This window comes from Gadus chalcogrammus, chromosome 7 (assembly GCF_026213295.1).
Source record: "Gadus chalcogrammus isolate NIFS_2021 chromosome 7, NIFS_Gcha_1.0, whole genome shotgun sequence".
Classification (NCBI taxonomy): domain Eukaryota; kingdom Metazoa; phylum Chordata; class Actinopteri; order Gadiformes; family Gadidae; genus Gadus; species Gadus chalcogrammus.
In genome coordinates this window covers 16,317,462-16,341,240 of record NC_079418.1, presented here as the reverse complement: position 1 = coordinate 16,341,240, position 23,779 = coordinate 16,317,462, and the positions used below count along the sequence as shown (strand labels likewise).

General features: G+C 43.3%; 3 protein-coding genes across 5 annotated transcripts in view; 1 reads left to right on the top strand and 2 right to left on the bottom strand.

Moving 5' to 3' along the window:
• The window catches only part of LOC130386609 (serine protease FAM111A-like), a 68,162-nt gene that overhangs the window by 9,702 nt on the left and 34,681 nt on the right, over positions 1-23,779 (bottom strand). The window lies entirely within an intron of this gene.
• asl (argininosuccinate lyase) lies at positions 51-7,880 on the top strand. 2 transcript variants are annotated; one of them, XM_056595623.1, is made up of 16 exons: positions 52-193; positions 397-591; positions 1,283-1,366; positions 1,673-1,729; positions 2,149-2,246; positions 2,488-2,565; positions 2,848-2,925; positions 3,029-3,081; positions 3,566-3,628; positions 3,715-3,829; positions 4,015-4,099; positions 4,716-4,775; positions 5,027-5,110; positions 6,205-6,285; positions 7,152-7,258; positions 7,373-7,878. In XM_056595623.1, exons 1-16 carry the CDS (start codon positions 179-181, stop codon positions 7,515-7,517), a joined length of 1,398 nt encoding a protein of 465 aa, XP_056451598.1. In that variant the 5' UTR covers positions 52-178; the 3' UTR covers positions 7,518-7,878. The 2 variants fall into 2 exon arrangements, with proteins under 2 accessions (XP_056451599.1, XP_056451598.1); XM_056595624.1 differs by lacking the exon at positions 6,205-6,285 and having other exon boundaries at positions 51-193; positions 7,373-7,880.
• On the bottom strand, positions 9,568-23,772 carry LOC130386607 (serine protease FAM111A-like). Of its 2 annotated transcripts, none has more exons than XM_056595615.1 (5): positions 23,672-23,772; positions 13,801-13,993; positions 13,101-13,192; positions 12,309-12,410; positions 9,568-12,009 (listed from the first exon to the last, which is right to left on the bottom strand). In XM_056595615.1, exons 4-5 carry the CDS (start codon positions 12,363-12,365, stop codon positions 10,177-10,179), a joined length of 1,890 nt encoding a protein of 629 aa, XP_056451590.1. In that variant the 5' UTR covers positions 12,366-12,410; positions 13,101-13,192; positions 13,801-13,993; positions 23,672-23,772; the 3' UTR covers positions 9,568-10,176. The 2 variants fall into 2 exon arrangements, with proteins under 2 accessions (XP_056451590.1, XP_056451592.1); XM_056595617.1 differs by having other exon boundaries at positions 12,309-12,385.

Here is a 23,779-nt window from a genome sequence, read left to right as displayed (position 1 = left end):
CACAGCACACCCATAGTGAGTGACGTAGGACGTAAAGTCCCGCCCCGGGCGAAGTGGCGTCGATTTATTTTAGAGAGTCCCGCCCGAGCCCCCTTCCCGAGGAACTCCTTGCATTCACATTAACACACCCCATAGTTATTGTTTCTGGTGTGGACAAAATACTTGCACAATAAGCTAAATGGCGAATTCAGAGGTACGTATGAAGGAGCAACAGTTCGATGGCTATGTTTTGTTTACATATCCTCATGGATTTGTACATTGTGGCTCGTTATTTTAGTACACAGCTGGTCACATGCTGACTAAGTAAACTGAGAATGCCTGGATATCTTATCCTCATTATACTAGTGCTGATTACCATGTTGATTTACTTTACATTTAGCTGCTGAATCTTTTCAGGGAAATAAACTTTGGGGCGGTCGTTTTGTGGGAAACACTGATCCTATCATGGAGAAGTTCAATGCATCCATCGCCTATGACCAGAGGATGTGGGATGCGGACATCAGAGGAAGCAAGGCATATGTCAAAGCACTGGAAAAGGCCGAGCTGGTCACCACGGAGGAAATGAACAGTATTTTACATGGGATGGAACAGGTAAACTCATGTGGACCTACTCATTGTATACAAAGTGTCATTTTTACTATTGTATTCCAAAACCCCTAATAATACAACCATCTCTACTACAATCTATGTTATGGACTCAACACTATGGGACTATGTTGTTAGTTGGAATCAAACGTAAAATGAAGAAGACTGGCCAGTATTCATTTTATTTTGTGTTCTTTAACCATGTTCTGCAAACATACTTCAGTCTTTGTCAGCGGTTAAACAATATCTCCCAGGTTACTCAATGTATGTGCTCATTGACAGAATTCTCCTCTCTGTTGTGTAGAGAATGCAGAATGCAGTGAACAATAGCATCAGCATGTGATGAAGCAGGTGGCCTCTAGCCAACTGATTCACTTGCATACAGATTGTCAGAATATTTTTGGTAGTCCAATATATTAAGCTTCGTTCTGAAAATTATGTTAAACGAATATGAAACTCAACAATTACCAGTAGCCTTCTACAGGTGCAATACATTTGAATATTGTGGGAAGTTAATTAATTTCAATCAGTCAATTTAAAGAGTGAAACTTGTATAATATATAGATTCATAACATCAAAAGTGAAATATTTCAAGCCTTTACTTATTTTAATCTTGATGATTATGGCTAATTTTATTAAGATGCACTGGTAATTCCCTGGGTTGTTATCAAGTAAATGTTTATATGTTTTGTCTTAGATTTCTGAAGAGTGGGCCAAGGGAGCTTTTGTGGTGAAGCCAGGAGATGAGGACATCCACACAGCCAACGAGCGCAGGCTGAAGGTAAAGCCAGGCACCTTGGTGTTGACTGCTCTGAAGAGCCAGGCTCCATGTTGTTGACTGTTCTGAAGGGCCAGGCTCCATGGTGTTGACTCTTTTGAAGAGCCAGGCACCATGTTGTTGACTGCTCTGAAGAGTCAGGCTCCATGTTGTTGACGGTTTTGAAGAGCCAGGCACCATGGTGTTGACTGTTAAATGTGTTGTATGTAAGATGCATGAGTTATGAAGGGAGAGCCCAGAAAAGGGCAAAAGAGACCCAGATTATGAAACGACACAACCGCAAACAACCCTTTTCATATTAATGTACAGGAGCTGATTGGAGAGCCTGCTGGGAAATTACATACCGGCCGGAGCAGAAATGATCAGGTTGGTTTGTTCACAATGTGATGGAAAACAGTGTTCAGAGGAGCCCGGGAGGCTCGACAGGTCTTCATGGTTCTAATGCCCTGGTCTCCATGGTGCATGTGTCCCATGGTGTTAATGCCCTGGTCTCCATGGTGCATGTGTTCCATGGTACATGTGTCCCATGGTTCTCATGCCCTGGTCTCCATGGTACATGTGTTCCACGTAGCATGTGTTCCATGGTTCTCATGCCCTGGTCTCCATGGTACATGTGTTCCACGTAGCATGTGTTCCATGGTTCTAATGCCCTGGTCTCCATGGGGCATGTGTTATATGGTGTTAATGCCCTGGTCTCCATGGTGCATGTGTTCCATGGTGTTAATGCCCTGGTCTCCATGGGGCATGTGTTCCATGGTGTTAATGCCCTGGTCTCCATGCCTCAGGTGGTGACTGACATGCGGATCTGGTTGCGTGACGCCATAGCGACCTTAAAGGAAGACGCCCTGCAGCTGGTTGCTACCATGGTGGAGCGTGCCTCTGTGTGAGGCCCCTTTGTCTTCATCATCAACCCCTTCATGCCGTCATACTCAAATATCCACCTCTCCTTCAAGACGCAAGGACAGAGACATTTCATATTATGCTTTCTTTCACTGATGTGTTTTCCAACTTCCAAACAAATCCCAACACATCAATTAGCATAACTCAAATTAGCACATCAGCAGCACATCAATTAGCATAATTAGCATAGTCTTTAACCACATTTCAATCTGTCTTCACTTCAGAGAAATAGATGTCCTGTTTCCTGGTTACACCCACATGCAGAGAGCACAGCCAATCAGGTGGAGCCATTGGATACTGAGGTATTGTAAAAGCATAGATTTGCATATCCTCTACTTTCTCCTTTGGGGGGGGGGGGGGGGGGGGGGGGAGAGAGGCACTGAGGCAGCAGTAGCCAAGACGTGGAGAAGGTCTGACCTACTGGTTGCTAGTTCAATCCCTCTGGTCTTTGTATAAGTGTAATTCCCTGTGATGCCATACGCATGGTATAGGGTGTGGTAAAGAAGTATTGGGGGGTCTGGGGTTGTCCCCTTTCTGAAACACAAGTCTTCTCACCTAGTCCTCCTGGTTGTCGTCCTCTCCAGCCATGCCGTGGCCGTCAGCAGAGATGTAGAGCGTCTTCAGGAGATCCGGTCCCGGACCAACGTACTTCCTCTTGGCAGGTAGCCCCCCTGCTGAGTGTGGTGGTTTCTCCCACCTTATGCCCGCCCTGTGGCCGCTCTCTTCCTCTATGAAGCTGATGGTTCTCGTCTGGGTTGTTTTCAGCGGTGCGATCGCCGGAACCCCTTTCAATATTGACAGAGAGCTGCTGCGTAAAGGTGAGCGCATCATGGCCCCGTTCCTTTGGGCTCGGGTTCAGCTCGGTGGGACCACTGGGGGGGGGATACACTACATCTTAGTCTCTGGAAGCACGTATGGAGAAACGGCCATCATAAAACACATGTGTTTCATTCAGCTGATTGATGGACTAAATGTGTTGCGTCAAACCTTTTAGAGGCTAAAGTTCATCAGTAGACGGTCTGGGCTGTAATTATGATACTTGATTGAGCTGAATTGATGTTCTTCTAGCTTCAATCATTTTGAGATATTGTCCAACTGAATCACCTCGGTGATCATATGCACTTTTCTGAAATATAATTTTGTGTTGCGAAAAGATTATGTTTGCTAGTGTTGATGGAGTATTGTTAAAATGATCATTTGAAACATTTTGTGCCAATTGTGAAGAAGTCAGACAATGCAATGTACTTCGTTAAGATGATGCAGCATACGATTTATTAATGTTACTTCTCCATGCGAACGTAGAGTTGGAGTTTGACGGCATCAGCATCAACAGCATGGACGCCACGGGCGAGAGGGACTTCGTCGGTAACTCATTTAGCAACTCACCTGAGAACCACCAGCCCCTGGACCGGCAATCTGGAAACCCTGTTGTGTTTCTGCTCCCCATTTAGCTGAGTTTCTCTTCTGGGCGTCGCTGTGTCTCACTCACCTCAGCAAGATGGCGGAGGACCTGCTGCTCTACAGCACCAAGGAGTTCTCCTTCATCGCTCTCGCTGACGCATACAGGTGTGGCTACTGCTTTGTTTGACGGCCTCAATGTGTTTCAGAACTCTTCAGTTCCTTATTGAAATGTTTTAGAAAGTGTGTGTGTGTGTGTGTGTGTGTGTGTGTGTGTGTGTGTGTGTGTGTGTGTGTGTGTGTGTGTGTGTGTGTGTGTGTGTGTGTGTGTGTGTGTGTGTGTGTGTGTGCAGTACTGGGAGCAGCCTGATGCCACAGAAGAAGAATGCAGACAGTCTGGAACTGATTCGGAGCAAAGCAGGTCGTGTTCTTGGCAGAGTAAGACCCATAATGAACCGGAATGCCTTCTCTCAATGTAAATCCAGACCCTTTGGTTTACAGGGGCTGAGTGGAGAATGGAGTGGCATCTAGTAGTGAGGCTGCAGAGGCAACCAGCTTAATACTTCAGCAGGTTCCCTTAACCAGTCTGGTCCACTGTGTGTGTGTGTGTGTGTGTGTGTGTGTGTGTGTGTGTGTGTGTGTCCATGTCCGTCCTATCTGGGTAAGAAAGTCAAATGGATTTCATGTACAATATCGTTTAATAGAATGCTCATACACAACGACGGTATTAAAAAAGAATCACAAAGCTTGCATGGGTTGTAACAATGGGAATATCATGCACCCCCTTTCCTGGTTTTAAAGACCCTTTTTCTTTTAAATCTGTGTCTGAATTTTTGCTTAAACGGGTTAGTTTACACTTTCATTGAAAGTTGATTCAATATAGGTAGGCCTACCACGTTTTCGTGGTAGGCGGAACTATACACTAATTAAACATAATTATGAATATGATATTCAATTCCTGCCCAGTCCGTTCTACTCAATTCTACACACCTTGCCACCCCCTTGGTAATCGGGTACATTACTGTCCATTCACCATTTAAATTGTGTGTCTCAGTGTGCAGGGTTCATGATGACCATCAAAGGCTTACCGAGCTCCTACAACAAGGACCTGCAGGTACGCACATCTGCCGGAGTGAACAGGAATGTCCAGAGCTTGCTGTTGGAGTCTGGTGCAAATAAATGTCCTTCAGTGTATTTATAATTTCTAGACTCTTCTAGCCATTAACGTAACGTTGCATTCAACATAACTGATGCCGTTCAGCCTCCCCCCCCCCCCCCCCCCCCCCCCCCTGCTAGCGGTTGGATCAAAGATCGATCCAAGATGGCTGTAATAATGAGGCTGTGATGCTGTGTTGTGGCCCTCAGGAGGACAAGGAGGCCATGTTTGACTGCTTTGACACCCTTCACGGGGCGCTTCGGGTGACCACGGGAGTGATGTCCACGCTCAAGGTCAGTTTGTTGTTGTTGATGTTGTGGTCGTACCGACCGGCCCGTAGCAAGTAAGCCTCTCAGAGGGACTCTTAACATCTGCGCCAAAACTTTTTAAGATTAAAAAAATGATTGGTGATACATCGATAACATATACAGCTAATGGCACGAGTTTTGAATGAGCAACTATTCACAACTCATTGGAAATCAAAGTGCATTCCCCTAACATGAACAGGAGCTATGCTACTGTAGCTCTGCAAGTCACTGGGGGTGGCTAACGGAGGGCAAATGCTAACCCATCAGGACACCAGGATGAATGGGCAATTAAGCAACTGGTCTGAATCTGGGTAAGACGTATGGTGCGTTCCAGAGCCCATCCAAAGCAATGGGATGTGGGACTTATCCTAGCTGAACTGTACTAGCTCCTACTTGGTGAAGTGGGGGTAGGTCGATCACCCCCCAGTTCGATAGTAGGAGGTTCCACTTCGACGGTGGGATGTTCCACTTCGACAGGCATTCCAGGGCACTTTTCTTAGTTGGACGTAGGATAAGTCCCACGTCCCACTGGTTTGGATGGGATGGAACGCACCATGACAAACACCCGGCGTTTACAGATATCTGGTTGTGGCCCTTTAAGTGCTGAGTGATCTTATGATGTCAGATTGTAGAGAACGTTTGCTCCTCAAAGTAGGCGTAGGACCAAAGGGACGTCACTCAGGTTTGGGGCCGCTGAGGAACCATTCCCTACTCTGAGAGGACTGAGGACTACAGGCCCTGAGAAAAGCCTCTCCACTTACAGATGACGTTCCTGTCGTCCGTCTTCCTTCTTTTCTCGCTGGCTAGGCTCAACCCTAGTCCTCATCTGTGTTTTCATGGTGCATTATTGTAAAACTGTTTGCTTCAGCTACAGAATTATGTTTTCTACTTCCTAAAGTAGCGAGAAACTTTTAGATTGGGATATGTCATAGTTGATAATATCCAATTAATGTCCTGTTGACTTCAAGCTGACTGCATTTGGGATAAAGAACGGTCTTTATATCTCACCATTGCGTATCAGTGTTGTGACCTGAGTCCTGGAGTGTCCTGGTCACTAGCTTGTTCTTGGTGCTCCTCAGATCAACCGGCCTGTGATGGAGGCAGCCCTGAGTCCAGACATGCTGGCCACTGACCTGGCCTACTACCTCGTCCGCAAGGGGGTGAGTATCGTGTGTGTGTGTGTGTGTGTGTGTGTGTGTGTGTGTGTGTGTGTGTGTGTGTGTGTGTGTGTGTGTGTGTGTGTGTGTGTGTGTGTGTGTGTGTGTGTGTGTGTGTGTGTGTGTGTGTGTGTGTGTGTGAGAACCGTCAGCCAAAGCTAACCAAGTCAACTGTAAAGTGTTGCTGTTTAAGAACATTAAACATGCAGTGTCTCTATGAGTAGGTCCATTCTCCCTCTCTGCTTTTACCTTATGAATAACAGCGCTTTGCTTACGTGCTACAGTGTTATGGCCAGAGCCATGGGGGGGTGAGTGGGGTAGAGTGGAGTGGGGGTGAGTTTAATGGGCTGGGGTGAGATTGCGAAGGCTTTAGACTCGATCAAATGTTCAATCATTTAGATAACACTAAACTACGCTTTCTGTAATCCAACACACTCTCCTCTCTCCGGCTCTCACTCACCTTTCCTCCCATCTCTTCCTGCAACAACTCAACCCTCACGAGACTCTCAGGTTTCTTTCATAATCAGAGATTATAGTCTAAGCCTTTCAGGGGCCAATCAAGCACCTTAAGATCCCTTTCTTGACACGGTGCAGTTGCCCCAAAAGATTGCAGCGTTACTCAATACTGGACCAATTTCAACAATGGTTACCTGCATTAGTCCCTTAGACGCCAAATGATCGTAAAACGGGGTCCAGGTTTTAAAGTGCCCTAGTTTTCCTTGACCCCCCCAGTTAGTCTACAGCTGTCCACCACGTCCGGTCAGGAGGAGCTGCTCTGTCCGCGTGGTGTAGAACAGGGGCCTTGTGGGAAAGGCCTTGCGTGTGAGGGAGGCCTGGTTTAGCTCACGCTGCCCCCTGTTGTGTTCCAGCTGCCCTTCAGAGAGGCCCACGGACTCTCTGGAAGAGCCGTCTTCCAGGCAGAGTCTAAGAACGTCCCTCTGAACCAGCTGACTGTGGAGGACCTCGCCGCTATAAGGTGACTCGTCCACACACAGGATAGTCCCGAACAACGTCCAGCCGTCTTTTGGTTTACGAGACTACTGTTGTTTCTCCGGCCTGTTTACTGAGCACCTCTCCCCCCTGGCTCCAGCCCCCTGTTTGACCGCGACGTGGCGGCCGTGTGGGACTACAGCAGCAGTGTGGAGCAGTACAGCGCCCCCGGTGGCACGGCCCGGAGCAGCGTCACAGCGCAGGTGCAACACCTGAGGGGATGGCTGCAGGACCACGCCCAGTGATCTCGCTTGGCTAGTGATGGACAAGAGACGTCCGTCGCCTCTGGTTGTTTTATCAAGGGTTATCCAGGTGTGCTTTTAAGCATCAGCATCATGTTGTTCCATAAAGTTCATTGCAAACTCACCTCATTTGTGTATCGCTTTCCTTCGGTTCCTTCGAGCCGATTAAATTGGTGGAGTCTATTTCCCTCTTAGCTAGGTTCAGACCACACCCCTCAATACTGAGTCTTAGCTGACTTAGAGATATACTGTATATTAACACACGTGTTGACATTTTCCTGAGCGGTTCAGTAGATGTGTAGGAGATGCATCCCTTAGATATGCAAGTGTTTTGACCTGACTTTAAATGGTTTACTGAGTAAGCAGTTGTGAGCAATATGCAAGAAGTGAATATTGAAGGGACGTTTTTCACAGGTTAACAACTTAAGAATACCATTGCACTACATAATGTACACACTTATTGTACGCACTTAATCTATAATGCACTTATTCATAGTACTTTATTGCGTCACATCTGCAGTAGCTGCTTGCCCTGCTGTACACAGGGAGTGGGTTAGCCTAGCGATTGTTAGCTCTATGAACATCTTTACTGTATTGACAGCGATATATTGTTTGACAAATGTACTTATTGTAAGTCACTTTGGGTAAAAGCGTCTGCTAAATGCCCTAAATGTAAATGTAAATTGGTGCCATTTTATATGTATGTATATTTTTTAATCAGAGATTGAAATCAGTCATTCATTAGTGTACACCTTCAATGCAAACTAGTTGAGATGGTTCTGGGTCAATGATAATTCCACTATGGGAGAGTATTAATGGGGTTCAAAGGAAGTATTAGTAACATCTTGTTTACATGTTTGAAACTAGTGTCGTTAAAAGTATTCAACTAAGGGCCCCATTCCAAGGTCCAACTCCTGCTAGCCCTCTGAAATGAGCTCATCTCATGTTTAAATCAGAGCTGGCCCTACGGTGGCCGGTGACCACTGAATAAGTCATCTCTCCAAATTCAATTATCTCTTTCTATTTCTCTATTCATTTATATGCCACCTTATTGTCACAATCAAAGTTAAACACTAAATACTGTATTCATATTTTTACCACATGATTAACTTAAAGGAGTCTTTATCTGGCCCAGATGAAGGCCTACATCCGGAGGGACATTCACGTGTCACACATTTGCAGCTCATGTCATCCTGAGAGGAAGAGACACGTCTTCATGACAGTCTCTCTCACGTTGCTTCTACACTGACTTAAAGGTTAGAAGGTTACAAGACAACTGCTCTACCTCCTGAGGTAAGCCGACACATAGTATGTCATATCTTTATGTAAATACCTGTCGCATAAGGATTTGTTTTCATTGATTATGCATGGCTCATCTCATAAGCACATGTGTGTTTAAATGAGTCTAATTAGTAAGGTTGATCATAAAGTATATAGCATATATAGTTGATTTTAATCACCAAGAATTTTACTGACCTTAATATGATATTACTGTAAAGTTTAAGATGTAAAACAGACCTTTGCACTGTAATATACTGAGAACTCAGGAAAGGAAGATGAGTGCATGTTAATGGGGAAGTGGGGTGGGAGACAAGGAGGTGTCAAAGTTCTAGGCCCGATGGCTGCAATGAGTGTTGTGATTGGTCAGTGAATGTGGGGGGGGAAGCCACATCGTTTGGGGATATAACCTGAAGCCTGATGCCAGATCAGGAGTTCAAGCAAATCAACTCAGGTTATGACTTCTGTGCTATTAAGTGCTAAAGTATTTTTCTTTCAAACCTTTTCCTCCTCGACCTCTCGTATTTTGTGTCGGTTTTTATTTACAACCCTACACATTTTGAAGCCAGAGGGAATGTTCGTAGGACTTCTACAGAACAGTAAGAGTTTTGCAACATGTATGCACTATGATTTTATATCAAATTATTTAACATTTTGTTTGATATAAAATAAGGCAAAGTATAATTACATAATACATTTATTGAAATGAAATAAAAACAGTAAAAATCCCATATTTATTACATTACAATTATTACAACACTATTAGTGTTTAAAACTATGGTTTCAACTTTGCATTCTAAAATAACATGCATTACAAAAATTGCATAAACGTGTAAACTTTAAATAGGAATGCACAAAGAGCATTACAATGGAAATAATAGTAAAAAAAAAAAAAGTTGATATATAATGTGATTTAAATATAAACGATTTAAGTTATGAAATAAGTCATTATTGTGAATTGATTTAAAAAAATAAAAATCCACTCTTACAAAGGTACCAAGTCACAAAGCATTTAAAACCATTAAAAACATATACAATGTATGGGTTAGGGTTAAGTGGAAGAGTGATGACTGATTGAGAGATTAAGTGGAGTGGAGTTTAGTTAGTTGGAAGATTACATCATCAGCCATCACCCGACAGTCTGAGAGAACATCTCTGCCATGGCAGCATGGTGCACCTGCTCTTCACATAATATTGCTCAAACTACACTAAACTGGTTTAAACGTCTGCCTTGGTTCTTGTGTGGATTGAGCCCAGTAACGTCATCTAGGTGGAGGGACAGCCACCTAGATGGAGTGGCAAAGAGTAAACGGCTACAGTTGTATTTGATTATTTTTGTATGAGGGAAATGCATAATACAAAGTAGAGGTTTACTAAAGTAAAGCTAAAACTCCATAGCTTCTGGTTCCGTGGATTCATCTCTCTGTCTAAAAAAGTCCTTTAGAAGTTCAGTCTTGGTACAAGCTTGGTCTCCTGCACAGAGGTTAATCATTTCCTCTTCTGTCCAGACCAATCCTTCGTCATTACTCAATATTTTATTTACCACATCCTCCACCACTGGGGGAATGCCACAGGTGATCATTGCCAACAGCACATCCACTTTTTTATTTCTCACTATCTGAATAAGGATTTGTTCAATAATGAGTGACAGGGGATGTGAATACTCAAGGAGATGGCCCCAATCCTTGTCTTCGAACCCCCCACTGTGCATCGATACAACTTTGAAATTGCTATCAAAGACAGGTGAGCCAGATGAGCCACGATAAAAGCAGCTCTCATAGGTATGTATGTCCTTATCCATTGGTTTTGGAAAATAGTAATTTCTAGTTAAAAACATCATCTTTAGCTCACGTTTAGAGTGAGGGATTGTGAAGCATGGGTCTATCATTTTGACCTCCCCTTTCGGGTGCCCGATGATGCAAATCTGACCCCTTTCAGTAACCAATCCAAAGTCCTTCAGTAGAGGCTTTATTGGTTGGGCATTTAGATCATCACAGACCTCCAGCAAAGCCCAATCATGCTTGTGGCCTGCAGCATCATCATCAAGCTCACTGGCAACGACCTTCACATCCATTAACTGGCTGTCTGTAAGTTCCTCATATGAGAAAATAACGGTTATCTTTTCCCTCGGGTGTTTTGCCTCATCAAGGACTACGTGGCCGTTTGTTAGGATGTACTTTCCAAATAGAAGAAAGCCACTCCCTTTTGCCGAGGCATCTATTCTCACCTGGCAAACAGAATCACCAAGCTCTAGAAACCTCCTCATCGCTCTCACCTCATGGCAAAGCTCTGTGCTTTTCCCAAACTCTTGAGAGAGATGTTTTTTGACTGCTTGAGGAGTAGGATTCTCGCGGCCCATCATTAGTTTGACAAGATCTTTAAACTGAGAACGAAGGAGTTGCAACAGGTCCTTAGAGTTCGGTATAGGCTGATAGGTGGATTTCTGATTGCTCAAGTTTGGGGTTGACTGATGCCTGGTGCTTGGGGTTGGCTGATGACTCCCATTTTGAAGCGATGTTGGACTGTTGGAGCTTGCAGTCTTACTTGATGTTGCCTCCTGTGGTGCATCATGGTTTGCAGCACCATGGGATTCCTGCGGTTTTGGTTTTGTTATCTTGAAACATTTACTATCAAGATCATCTATAGGGAGGGACATTTCCTTGATATTACCATCCTCTGTATCCTCCAGAAAATAATTGTTAGGGTGGTTTTGTAATACCGTGTCACTAAAACGTGCATCTTGCACCAGAGCTTCTCTGATTGTTTGACCTTTGTATCCATACAAAATAACCTCATCCACACTCTTTTTCCTCAGCCCATTATTTTTCATAACCTTAGAAAGAATGTTAGCACCTCCAGTTGTTCTTATAGCAAATGTTACCAACTCTCCATGATTTTCTTTTTTATCCTTGCTGCTTGTGGTAGATGTCTTGTTCTTTGCTTGCCTGATGTACATAATAGTCAGGGGTTTAATATGAAGTGTATCAACTTTTTCAAGTTTAGTCAATTTGTGGCATGGAAAATGTGAACTGATAGCTTTATTTGGTCTAGGTAAAATAACAAGTTCTCTGTGTTGGTTTGAGGAAGCATTATCTTTAAACACAATACTCTCCTGAAGTGATTCGTAGATAGTTCCTTCCTGCGTGCAGAAAACATCGTAAACTTTATCTTTGTTTTCAAACTTAAAGGAAAATTTATGTCCATGCTGCTCTTTGGCCTACGGAAGAAACAGAATATGATGGAAGAAACAGAATATGATGGAAAAAACAATATGACGTCTAAATGCTGGTAAATTTAATAGATTCTAATGAGAAAAATAACAGATAACAACAGGGATGCAGGGAGTTAGTAAAACAAGAGATCTTTGAAAACAGATATTTTTAGCAAAACAATGCAAAGTAATTTTAATTAGGAAAGATATATTATTTAGTTAGGTTAAAGTAAAAAAAAAAATGTGCAGGCTAATGATTATAATGGACTCGTTAAGAAATAGCCTTCATCAAATGTATGCTGTACCTTTTCCTCCGGTTTCCCACAGTATTCATCATCCATTTCCTTTTTCACTTCCATCATCTCCAGGAGGCTGCGGTCCGCTGGTATGAGAGACACAGATTTTAACTGAAAAACATATTTGTAGTGAATGTCATGATAAATACATATAACAACTGCAAACATAAACTATAGGCCTACACATACATGGACTACCAAGAACAATTAATAAAATGTATAATTTTATTTTTGCACCCCTCCCCCCACTAACGCACACACACGGTTGATCCTTTAAATAGATTCCACATCCCATCTTTAGAAACTCAAAAACTATTAATCTCGTTCTCTATTTCTTATTCCTATGATCATTGCACTAAACAACGAACGATTACATTGTGTACATTAATGTTCATCACAGCATCCCGCTCCTATCACAGGAATCAAGAGTCAATATAAGGGTTGTTCAGAATATTGTGTCAATATAACATGTTCAAGTATTAGAGATAAATGATGTAAATTGTGTTGATTTAACTTGTTCTTGTATTCAATACGGGATATATTGTGTTTTCATTACTAGCCAATTTCATGACACAATCACAAAGAACAACGGAAGTCTGGAAGGTGTCGGAGGCATTTGGATCACACCATAAGACACGACAGGGCAAACCGCAAGTGAACGGAGCATTCCACAGCAGTAAGAAGAGCCGTGTTATACAAATACATATAACTGGTAAGAAGTTCTCCAAACAGTTTTAAGCCAAATACCTTTTGCAGCACAATGAAAAAGGTGATCAATAATCTATCAAATAAACACTATACCTTTAGAGAGCGCTCGGTCAAGAAGCTTGATGAAGTTCCTGCTGTTGAGAACAACTGGATACTCCACCCCAGCGGGAGGCGGGCCTCTGCACCTGTGCAAATAGATGTCCTGTTTACTGCATACACCCACATGCAAAGACCAGAGCACATGAGGTGGAGCCGATGGTACTGAGGTAAATTTAGAAGCATAGGTGTGTGTGTGTGTGTGTGTGTGTGTGTGTGTGTGTGTGTGTGTGTGTGTGTGCTGCTAACTTCCGGGAACTACGGAGAGAGCCGCACCTTAAAACTAAACGGCGAGAGGACAGATGTCGCACTATCTAAAGGGCTCTAGTGTAGTCTATTTGACGAGAGAATCTAAATGTACCAAACGACACTCACCACATTTTTCTTTTTAACTAATGGCCTACTTATCCGTTTATTGAAAGTGGCATAGGCATCCACATGGAAGAAGCGGAGGCATAGGCCATCTTCCGTCTGATCTTCACTTTATTTGTGAAGAAGCAACAATCTACACATTAAGCTTTGTAGATATAACAAAGGTATAGAGAATCAAAAGTATTTAGAAGATTATGGAACCTGCTCATGTATGGCTACAATATATTAGTGGAATATCTGTTGGATTTTACAAATCAAGTAAAAATTATTCCTTCCGCAGCGCAATGAATAAAGTGATAGATTATCTATCAAATAAACACGTTACCTTTAGAGAGCGTTCCAGTCAGTCCGAAAGCTTGAAGAAGTTCCTGCTGCTGAGAATAAAGATGTGCTCACTGCTCAGCCACCGAGTGGAGTGATGACGGTTGCTTCGAGGCAACCTTATCTCTGGTACACCTGAGGACTCCACCCCAGCGGGAGGCGGGACTCTTCACTGCCGCTCAACCATTCGCTGAGCTCTACGTCATTGGGGAAAAGATGGATGCACTGAGGAGATCATGTGGTAGAATTAATGATTATATTCTATGGTAAACTATGATTAAAATTAGGCCTGTATATCTAATGGTAGAAAACATGTAAAGCGTCTTGGATTTTGATCCAGGGCTGGTCACGAGGCCTGGGAGTCTTGGGTCAGAGCAGGGGTTGGGGCGCAGCCCCCCAGGAGCAGTTGTCTACTGAGACAATGCATGCTGACTCCACTTCCTGGGTCCTAGACTATCTCGGTGACCATCTGTTTAGAAGTATTTGTGTTTTATTATGTGTGACACCTAGAAAAACAAGAAACTGCTGAGGACTGTGCTTTTGTGTGTTTAAGAAGAGGCTCGAATCTGTTGGCAAAGCGGTGACTCTTAAGACCTACCCGGCTGTTATCGTTGTTGTTTTTCTGCACGATAAAGTCTTTTGTCAATTCTTGCTCCGGACACCTCGTTTTCATTTTACTCTCTCTCTCTCTCTTGAATTAGTCTAAGTGTTATATATCTCAGTTAATCCACGACATAATTTGGCGTCACGGTCAGGACTACTAAGGGACAGACCAATTGCCGGGCTGCTGGACGGGGCACGGACGGATCACACAACCAAGCGCACAAAATTAATCTCGGTGAGTTTGGCTTACCACAATTTAATGGTTGGTTGATCTGTTTTTGCCCTGTCTGAACGCTTGGTGAATGGGTAAAGTGTCTCTTTAGTCAAAACGAACCTAGGTTAAAGAGAGAAAGAGAGACGGGAGCTCCGGAAGAGATTGACGTGCGCGCGCACATAGGCCATATACGCGTTCTGTGGTTCTAAATGACCAAGACGCTTTGTGGCTCCCTATTTTGATACGAGTTGTTATTTGGTGTTTTGGTGTTTTGGTTAAATAGTCCTACTATAAAGTCCTGTGGCTGTATTCTAGAGGAACGAATTAGTGAGAAAGTTCCAATAGAAAAGTGGGTCCACAGTTCGAACGATTGCGTAACTGTTGGATTTCTGAGATCTCGGCTCAAGTTAGGGTCCACAGTTCGAATGATTGCGTAACTGTTGGATTTCTGAGATCTCTGCTCAAGTTGGGTCCACAGTTCGAACGATTGCGTAACTGTTGGATTTCTGAGATCTCGGCTCAAGTTGGGTCCACAGTTCGAATGATTGCGTAACTGTTGGATTTCTGAGATCTCTGCTCAAATTGGGTCCACAGTTCGAACGATTGCGTAACTGTTGGATTTCTGAGATCTCTGCTCAAATTGGGTCCACAGTTCGAACGATTGCGTAACTGTTGGATTTCTGAGATCTCTGCTCAAGTTGTGTCCACAGTTCGAACGATTGCGTAACTGTTGGGTTTCTGAGATCTCATTTGGAGTTGGATTGGAATTCATTTCCGTTGATGAATTCATTTTTATTTGAGAAGGGCTTCGTTGGGATACCGACGGGTGAATTTTTTGATTCTTTGCTTAGACCAGTTGGACTGCAGAAATAGGGGGGATTTCTGATTCCGGTCTTGGTATCTTGAGAAAACGGGCTTCTCGCACTTTTTGAATAGATAAGTTTCTTGGTTGGGGCACCGTTTGAGTTGGTATTTTGAGAAGTTTCTTGTCTGTTTTTGATCTGGTCGAGTGTTTATGTATTCAGCCATTGTTTTGGAAGAATAGGCTTGTTGTTTGGAGTACCATCCGACCGTTCATATTTTAATCAAAAGGCCAGTTTCTACGCTCGGTCAACTTTTTATTTGTAATTAATTACAAACAATTCGGACATTTTTCAATATAAGATAAAGAAATTGTATGAACCGGCTTATTGTCTGTATTTAAGTCGTGTTAGGATTAAGTTACCTCGGAGGTTTTTACGACCCGGTTCATTTTTTGTTGTTGTTGATCATAAATCATAAATAAATTAGACGGATAGAGAATAGTTAATTTGTTGAAGTACTGAATAAATGTGTAAATCTTCTTTGACTTAAACATCGTGCTGACTCTAACTGCACGTGCACGAGCAAACACACAGGGGACGAGCAGGAGCCTGCAGGCCGGTGTTAAAGATAACAGTGAAGGGTGGGGGCCACATTCCAACCTTCGGGAGGGAGACGAGCGCTTGGGAAGAGTTCACATTTGTAGCTTAGAGATAGTAAAGTATAGAAAATAACTAGTAGAATAAACTCAAATAAATTTTATTAATAAATAGTGTACTTCAGAATAGATAAATAAAGTAATAAAGTAATAATTAAAAATGGCACCAACAGCGGTAGAGATTTTGAGTAGAGACCGTCTATTGCTCAAAGGTGAGATGAAAAAGATCTCTGAGAATTGGGAAGAAAGGACAGAAGCAGCAGGTACTATATGGCCCATGGGAGGGACTTTTGATCCAATAATGTATCGGGACATGGAAGTAGTGATAAGGAACTACATAGATAACATAAGTGGAAAAACGGCCTCAGCAAAGAGGGACAGGGAAAAGTTAGTACTAGCTTTGTTCTTAGAGGAAGGAGAGAGGTGGCGAACATTACAGAGAGTGGCGGGAGATATAATTGCTAATAACAACAAGGCTCAACCATTGCCTCTGACGGTTGAGTCACCGCTGCACAAACTAGTACCGTTGTACCCATTGCTAAAAGACAACGTAGAATCTAAAGGGGAAGTCACACTAGATGAAGGAGATAATAAATGTAACAATACTGACATTAATTCTAGTGAGAGTAAAGATGAGGACGAAGATGGGGCAAGTGGTGTTGAGCACAGTAATGAAGATGTGAAAGATGGCAATGAGCAGGTTTGCGAGGGGCCTTCTCCAGGAAAGAAAAGGAGAGGAAAGAGATCAGTAAAGAGAACGAAGGCTCAGAGGAGTGATAGAGATGGGGAAGAGAGTTTCTGTGCGTTTCGAGGGCCAGAGGAGCCTTGCTGTAGTGCAGCATTATGGGACTCCCTGGCACTCGAAACACAGGGGAGACCAAGGAGATCACAGAGAGAAGAAAAAGCACCCGAAACTTCTCCAGGGAACTATCCTATTCTAGTCGAAGGACAACAGGTCCATTATCAACCGTGGGGTTCACAGGACTTGGAGGGAGTCATTTCTAGACTCCCTAACATACTCAACGGGGCGTCTAAATGGATTAGAACATTTGAGGAGCTCACAGTGGGAAAGCTAATTACAGTGGGGGACCTGAAAGCTCTGTTGGCAAGCGTATTGGGGTTATCCAAGATGGAGTTTGTACTGAGGAATGGAGGGTTGAATATACTGGATGGAAAGGATGATGAGACTACACTTGATCATTACAGAGGGGCGTTGTGGGCCACACTCAGGAGCGAGTTCCCGGTCCGTATGGATCCTAAAAACATGAGAGGTCTCTCTATTGGTGACACAGAGAACCCTGCATCCTACCTGCAGGCCCAAGTAGACAGATGGCACATGGAGACGGATGAGGATCCTGAGATCCATCCGGTGTTCTCTGTCATGTTTAGAAACTCTGTGATAGAGACACTTCCCAGCCAAATCAAAGCCAAGCTAGAGGATGTGGTTGGACTGTTTACATCAGGATCTCATAAAGATTTTAATGACCATTTAGTTCATGCAGTGGATGAATATCGTCAGAATAAACAAAGAATACAGGAACAAAGCAAGGAGGTTCAGAGGAAGCTATATCAGCTTCAGCTGGAAGATCTCACAAGGAAGGAAAGAGATAAGAAGAGACAGGCAGGTGTTTTAGAACCAGCTGCCGTAATATCGCAAGCCGCCCAGCAGGGCGCACTTCAAAACCAACATCCACGATTGGCATTCTCTCTCCCAGTACAACAGCCTCAGAGCCAACTGTCACCTACTCCACCTGTTACACATGTACACATCCATAATTATGGGAACTGTCTAAAAATAGACAGAATCAGCAACAGGGGTCCCAAGGACAGAATAGAAATAATCAACAGCAAGGATTCCAAGGACAACGCAGAGGTCCTTTAATATGTTATGGGTGCAACCAGGAAGGACATATGAAGAGAAATTGTTTGACTAACCCTTTACCATCCCAGCAAGGACAGGGTAACGGTTATAAGGGAAGGCAGGAACAAGGAGGTAGCTATCAGGCAGGTCCCTTTATGGGACAGGGATACTAGGGGTGCCCAGAGAATCCACAGGGGGAGGGTCAGCTTGTAGCAATCACAAAAACAAGCTGATGAGGAACCAATACTGCAGGTTCTGATAAATTATAGAGGCATGCCAATGATGGCTGACACTGGAGCCACTTACACTTGCGTAGGTCCAAGTTATGCCTCTCACCTCCCCCTGGCAGGAAAATTCACCAAAACTTTGGGATTCTCGGAACACACGCAGTTAATACCTATGACAGCTCCAAGTCATAGGTATAGCTCCATTCTTATTTTAAGTTGTATATCTGAGTGAGTGAGTGAGTGAGTGAGTGAGTGAGTGAGTGAGTGAGTGAGTGAGTGAGTGAGTGAGTGAGTGAGTGAGTGAGTGAGTGAGTGAGTGAGTGAGTGAGTGAGAAAGAGTTACATTGAGTTGGGTTAGAGGGGTCAGAAGAAGTGATTTGTGAAGAGTGAGACAGAGAAGAGGAAGAGTGTGTGGATTGGCAACGAGAAGTGGCGATGAGATTGGAGAAGGCTTTCCGGTTAGAATTTTCTTTGGGGACATTCATATCTTTCGATGGCCTTTTAAGATTAATAATCTAGTTTCGGAGTGTGTCCAAAAACGAATAAACCAGAAAGGAAAGGAAAGGATTACTGAAAGTGAAAATGGTTATGGAGATTTGTGAAAGCAAAGGAAGTAGGTAAAGAGAGGTAAAGAAAGTTGGAGAGAAGGAACGTAAGTAAGGAAAACCCGCCGGTGGGGGCTGGACAGAGAGACAACAGAGAGAAAGAGATTGAATTTGCATTGTGCCTAATAGATTATTTGTGCGTTTGGATGTACTCTGTAATTTGTCCCTGAATGTAACCTATGTCCACTGTTTTAGAAAAAACATAGAACCACCACTGGGATTGGTGATTCTGTGGTTCTTGGAGACTCTGCATCGCGTCGGAACACCATGTGGTATAGATCATTACATCTTGGTACACAGAGCACTGGTGAGACAACGGGTTGGATCGGAGAGAGAAGGTGTTTGGAGAAGGGAGAGGAATGTATAGAAAGCAAAAAGGGCGGATGAGGACCGAGCCGGAGGTAATAAATCAGCGGAGAGGTGGCTGGGGTCGTTTAGCTCAGGAGGTAGAGCAGTTGTCTGGTAACCGAAGGGTTGCTGGTTCGATCCCCATCTCTCCTAGCTGAGTGTTGATGTGTCCCTGAGCAAGTTAAATGGTGATTACAGGATTTAGGAATAATTATTTAGACTCAAACATGAGCAATTAGCGTTAAAAATTGTCTGCACACCACACTCCACAGGAGTCAATGGGTTCAATGGCGCCAGGGTAAAGTGACTCATCAAACCAGGAGCGGACCCAACCCATGGACTCTGCGTGGACAGGTGGATGTTATTTTGGTGCTTGGGCCTGACGAGGTCTAGGTGCCAAGATAACAACACAAATAAAATATTTCCTTCAAGATTATGATAAGTAATAGACAATTTATTAAAAGTGATCTTATAATTTAGAAAAAACAATCGGCAATACTTAAAAATTAGACCAAATAAGTATGATAAAACGTTATCCAAATTTCTAATTTAGGTTATCCACAATGACAAATGTAATTTAAAATAAATAAGTAAAATAAAATAAGAAAGGGTGTGTGTGAGCCTGTTCTCGTGTGTGTGTCAGGGCTGCCGAGGTAGGGGAGAATCCTCTCCTACTCCAAGTGACTGAGTACACAAGGGGATACACAAGCATACTTCAGATAAAACAATATGGTTAATTACTAAATAGAAACAATGCATCAATTCAGTGTTGAATAAACTAGTTAAGATCAACATAGAGGATTTGGGTTTGGTATAGTAGTGAATCAAAATATGGAAAACACTAAATGCAAGCAATAGGTAGAATAAAAGGTTTAATTAGGTTGTCCAATTTAAATAGATAGTGAAGGGCAATCGGGTAGGATTATGAAAAGAATTGTGATTTTTAACGGTTAAGACAAAAGTGAGTCGCCCAATATTGAAGATGCAAGTTTTAATATTGTGATTTTTGTTTTCTTTCACATCTCCCTAGTTAAGGACAATAGGTGGATTGACGCTACATCTGCTGGGAAGGAGTCATACATGCTATGTTGTCAAATTGGATTCGGAAGTAGTGGGTTTACCTTCAAATGCCACTAATGCTGCTGCAACACTTTAATAATTTTAACTCTGATCAATTATATTTTGTTTTATAGTCGCCCTGATGTGTATTCATGACGCACACATATGGCTGCATAAGGCAGATGCGGCTGAAGACTCTGTCTCCATCCCTCCACTTTGCGATCTATACCACCATATAGGTGGGGATTGATCGTATCCCAGGTACGGCATCCTGCAATAAGCCAGTATGGAAGGCTGGTTAGCCAACGACGGGTAAGATCCCACCTTGAAGCCCGGGACAACCTAATTCAGGCACAGTCACGATTACTTGGCAGAGTCACTGTGAGCACTGGCTCACCTGATCATGGAGTGACGGACTGCAACCATCATAGGAAAAGCCGGCTGATGAAAGGTGGAGGGGGAACAGGAGTCAGATATGTCAGCTCTGGCAGCAGAGGTCGTCTTGAAACGGGGCATGTCGCGTTTTATTTCATTTTATTTTACCTTTGTGGTATAGAAGGCCACTAACGCATGTACGTTTTTTCGGTTTAGTGCATGACTTTGGAACAGCGTGGTTTCGGGCGGCTGATGGTAAACGCACCCATATTGGGTTTAGGAGTTGGACATACTGGTTTCGATTTCCCTTCCCAAAAGATTGGTTTCAGTTTGCTGATGCTTAGGTTAGACGTTTCGACGTTGGTTGCACCAACGGCGTTATTAGATTTGCTTATCATTTAATGCGCATGTTTTTGACCATTGCGCAAGGGGGGAGGTATTGAGGAGAATTTGGAAGAATTTTGAAAACAAGGTCTTTCTTCACCATACTTGCAAACAATGATTGACATCCAACTAAATGAGTGTGAAATATTTGGAAAAAACAGTGTTCAGATGGGTAGAAGCAGTCCCATCAGAAGACCAAAGTGCGGCTACGGTAATCAAGGTTCTGACTAGAGAAGTCATGCCAAGGTTTGGAATTCCGTCACAAATTAGCTCAGGCGACAGAGCAGCGTTTATTCAGAAAACACTCAAACAAGTGATTTAACATCTGCATGTCAAACAAAGATTAGGCTGTGTCTACGTTCCTCAAACCACAAGGTATGGTGGAGAGAGGAATCGGACGCTTAAGACAAAGATTAACAAAATTAAATTAGAGTACTAAATTAAAGGACTAATGCACTACGACTGACACTAATGAGTTATCGCATGAAAACTAGTCGACCCATGCCTTCACCTGTCATTCGAGGGCCTCATAAAGGACCTCCATTAGAACAATTGGAAACTGAATTAAGACGTTATATGGGACAACTAACTGGCATACACAGGCTTATTTTTCAACAAGAGAAAGGCAGAGTTCCAGAGTTGGAGAAGGAGCCACCAAGGGGGGTGGAGCCGGGTGACCACGAGCCTAGGCGAGAAGGGCAATACAAAGTCACCAGCGCAACACCAACAGCCATCCAAGTGGAAGGAAGTGCCACGTGGTATCATCTCAACCACTGCACTAAAGCTGCTCAACCCAAAGCCAGAGACGACCGTGAGGAGGAGGAGCCAGACGCAGACACACGTGGGGCTGACCAGCTGCCCCAGGACCAGATCCAGTCGAGCCAAGAGATACAGCAGCATGATGATGCTGGAAACGGGGAGCCTGTTTCTGATCCTTTACGGGTTGTGCCAGATTTCGCTGGCACAAGCACAGACCCCGAGGAAGGATGAAACCACGGGGACAACACAAACCTGGAAGGGCCAGGAATTAGGGGGTGGTAGGCCTACTGAAGAAAGCCAGAGAGGAACACAGGATAATCCGGCCCAAAATCATTCAGGACTAATTGACAACAAAGGGAAAACTGTTTTATATGCTCAGATACCACCGCGAGACCAAGTTAATGAATTTGTGTTTACTGTTATGTCGGATAACCAACCGTTATGTGCATTAACCTTCCGCCAGAATCATGAACATGTGCATAGGAAAGATCAGTGTGAATTACATATCCAATTTAATTCAATGAAATGGTGTCTGGCATAGAGGAGTCGGGTGACTGGGAGAGGATGCTCTATGGGGAGATAGATTGGAGTGAAACTAGAGAGGAGACCGGAATGTGAGAATCAGACCCCTCATGTGAACCACAACCATTTCAGACAGTGTGAACAAATGGACATTGGACTAATGGGTTTCAGGGCTGGTGGCTGCAAACAGACCACGTTATATAGTATACCGGTATATGACGATAATCAGAGCTATTCAAATCCATGCAAGCTTGTTGACAATCTTAGTTTTTAATTTTTATTATGTTTCACATTATTGAATGTATGTTATGTCAATTTTTAATGTATAACATGGTGTCACATATTTTTGAAATGCCAATTTTCAATGCATGCTGAATGATTATTGATTATTATGCTGTTTATGATTATTATGTAGGTATTCTAGATACACATTTGATATAGTTGCATGATGAATATAGAATATTGTGTTATTATGATTAGAAAGGTTTTATGATTACATATGAAACAACTTGTAGGGATTAGAGTGTTAATAATACACTGCATTTGGTAAATCTTTTTGGCCTAAAATCAGGTTGAAATCCCTGTCAAAGCTCTGAGGTTTTTACCGATGACCAGATGTGGTGTCAATTTGGCAAGGGCTTAGTAGCATATAGGCTTAGCAATAATTCAAGTAATTTGTTGGAACCTTATTGGCCCCAACAAGGGGGGATGTGTGGTAGAAATTAATGATTATATTCTATTAAAATTCGATTAAAATTAGGCCTGTATATCTAATGGTAGAAAACATGTAAAGCGTCTTGGATTTTGATCCAGGGCTGGTCACGAGGCCTGGCAGTCTTGGGTCAGAGCAGGGGTTGGGGCGCAACCCCCCAGGAGCAGTTGTCTACTGAGACAATGCATGCTGACTCCACTTCCTGGGTCCTAGACTATCTCGGTGACCATCTGTTTAGAAGTATTTGTGTTTTATTATGTGTGACACCTAGAAAAACAAGAAACTGCTGAGGACTGTGCTTTTGTGTGTTTAAGAAGAGGCTCGAATCTGTTGGCAAAGCAGTGACTCTTAAGACCTACCCGGCTGTTATCGTTGTTGTTTTTCTGCACGATAAAGTCTTTTGTCAATTCTTGCTCCGGACACCTCGTTTTCATTTTACTCTCTCTCTCTCTTGAATTAGTCTAAGTGTTATATATCTCAGTTAATCCACGACAATCACAGCCAACTTTTCTGACTTTTGGCTGATAGAAGGGGCACTGTAACGACAGTAGCCAAGAGGTGGAGGTCTGACCAATTGGTTGCTAGTTTAATCCCTCTGCTCTTTGTATAAGTTTAGCCTACTTCCCCGAAATGCCGGACACATGGTATAGGGTGTGGTAAAGAGGTTTTGGGGGGTCAGGGTTTAGTGGGTTTACCAATCTAACCCTTTGGTAGGGTTGTCCTGTTTCTGAAACACAAGTCAGTCACCTAGTCCTCCTGGTTGTCGTCCTCTCCAGCCACGCCGTGTCCGTCAGCAGAGATGTAGAGCGTCTTCAGGAGATCCGGTCCCGGACCAACGTGCTTCCTCTTGGCAGG

Excerpts from the sequence above, each read along its gene's own strand:
- asl (XM_056595623.1), top strand. Across the intron at positions 1,730-2,148 it reads GCCGGAGCAGAAATGATCAG|GTGGTGACTGACATGCGGAT; the intron begins GTTGGTTTGTTC and ends TCCATGCCTCAG. Across the intron at positions 3,830-4,014 it reads GCTCTCGCTGACGCATACAG|TACTGGGAGCAGCCTGATGC; the intron begins GTGTGGCTACTG and ends GTGTGTGTGCAG.
- LOC130386607 (XM_056595615.1), bottom strand. The coding sequence starts at position 12,365 with ATGATGGAAGTGAAAAAGGAAATGGATGATGAATACTGTGGGAAACCG. Across the intron at positions 12,010-12,308 it reads GTGGGAAACCGGAGGAAAAG|GCCAAAGAGCAGCATGGACA; the intron begins GTACAGCATACA and ends TTTCTTCCGTAG.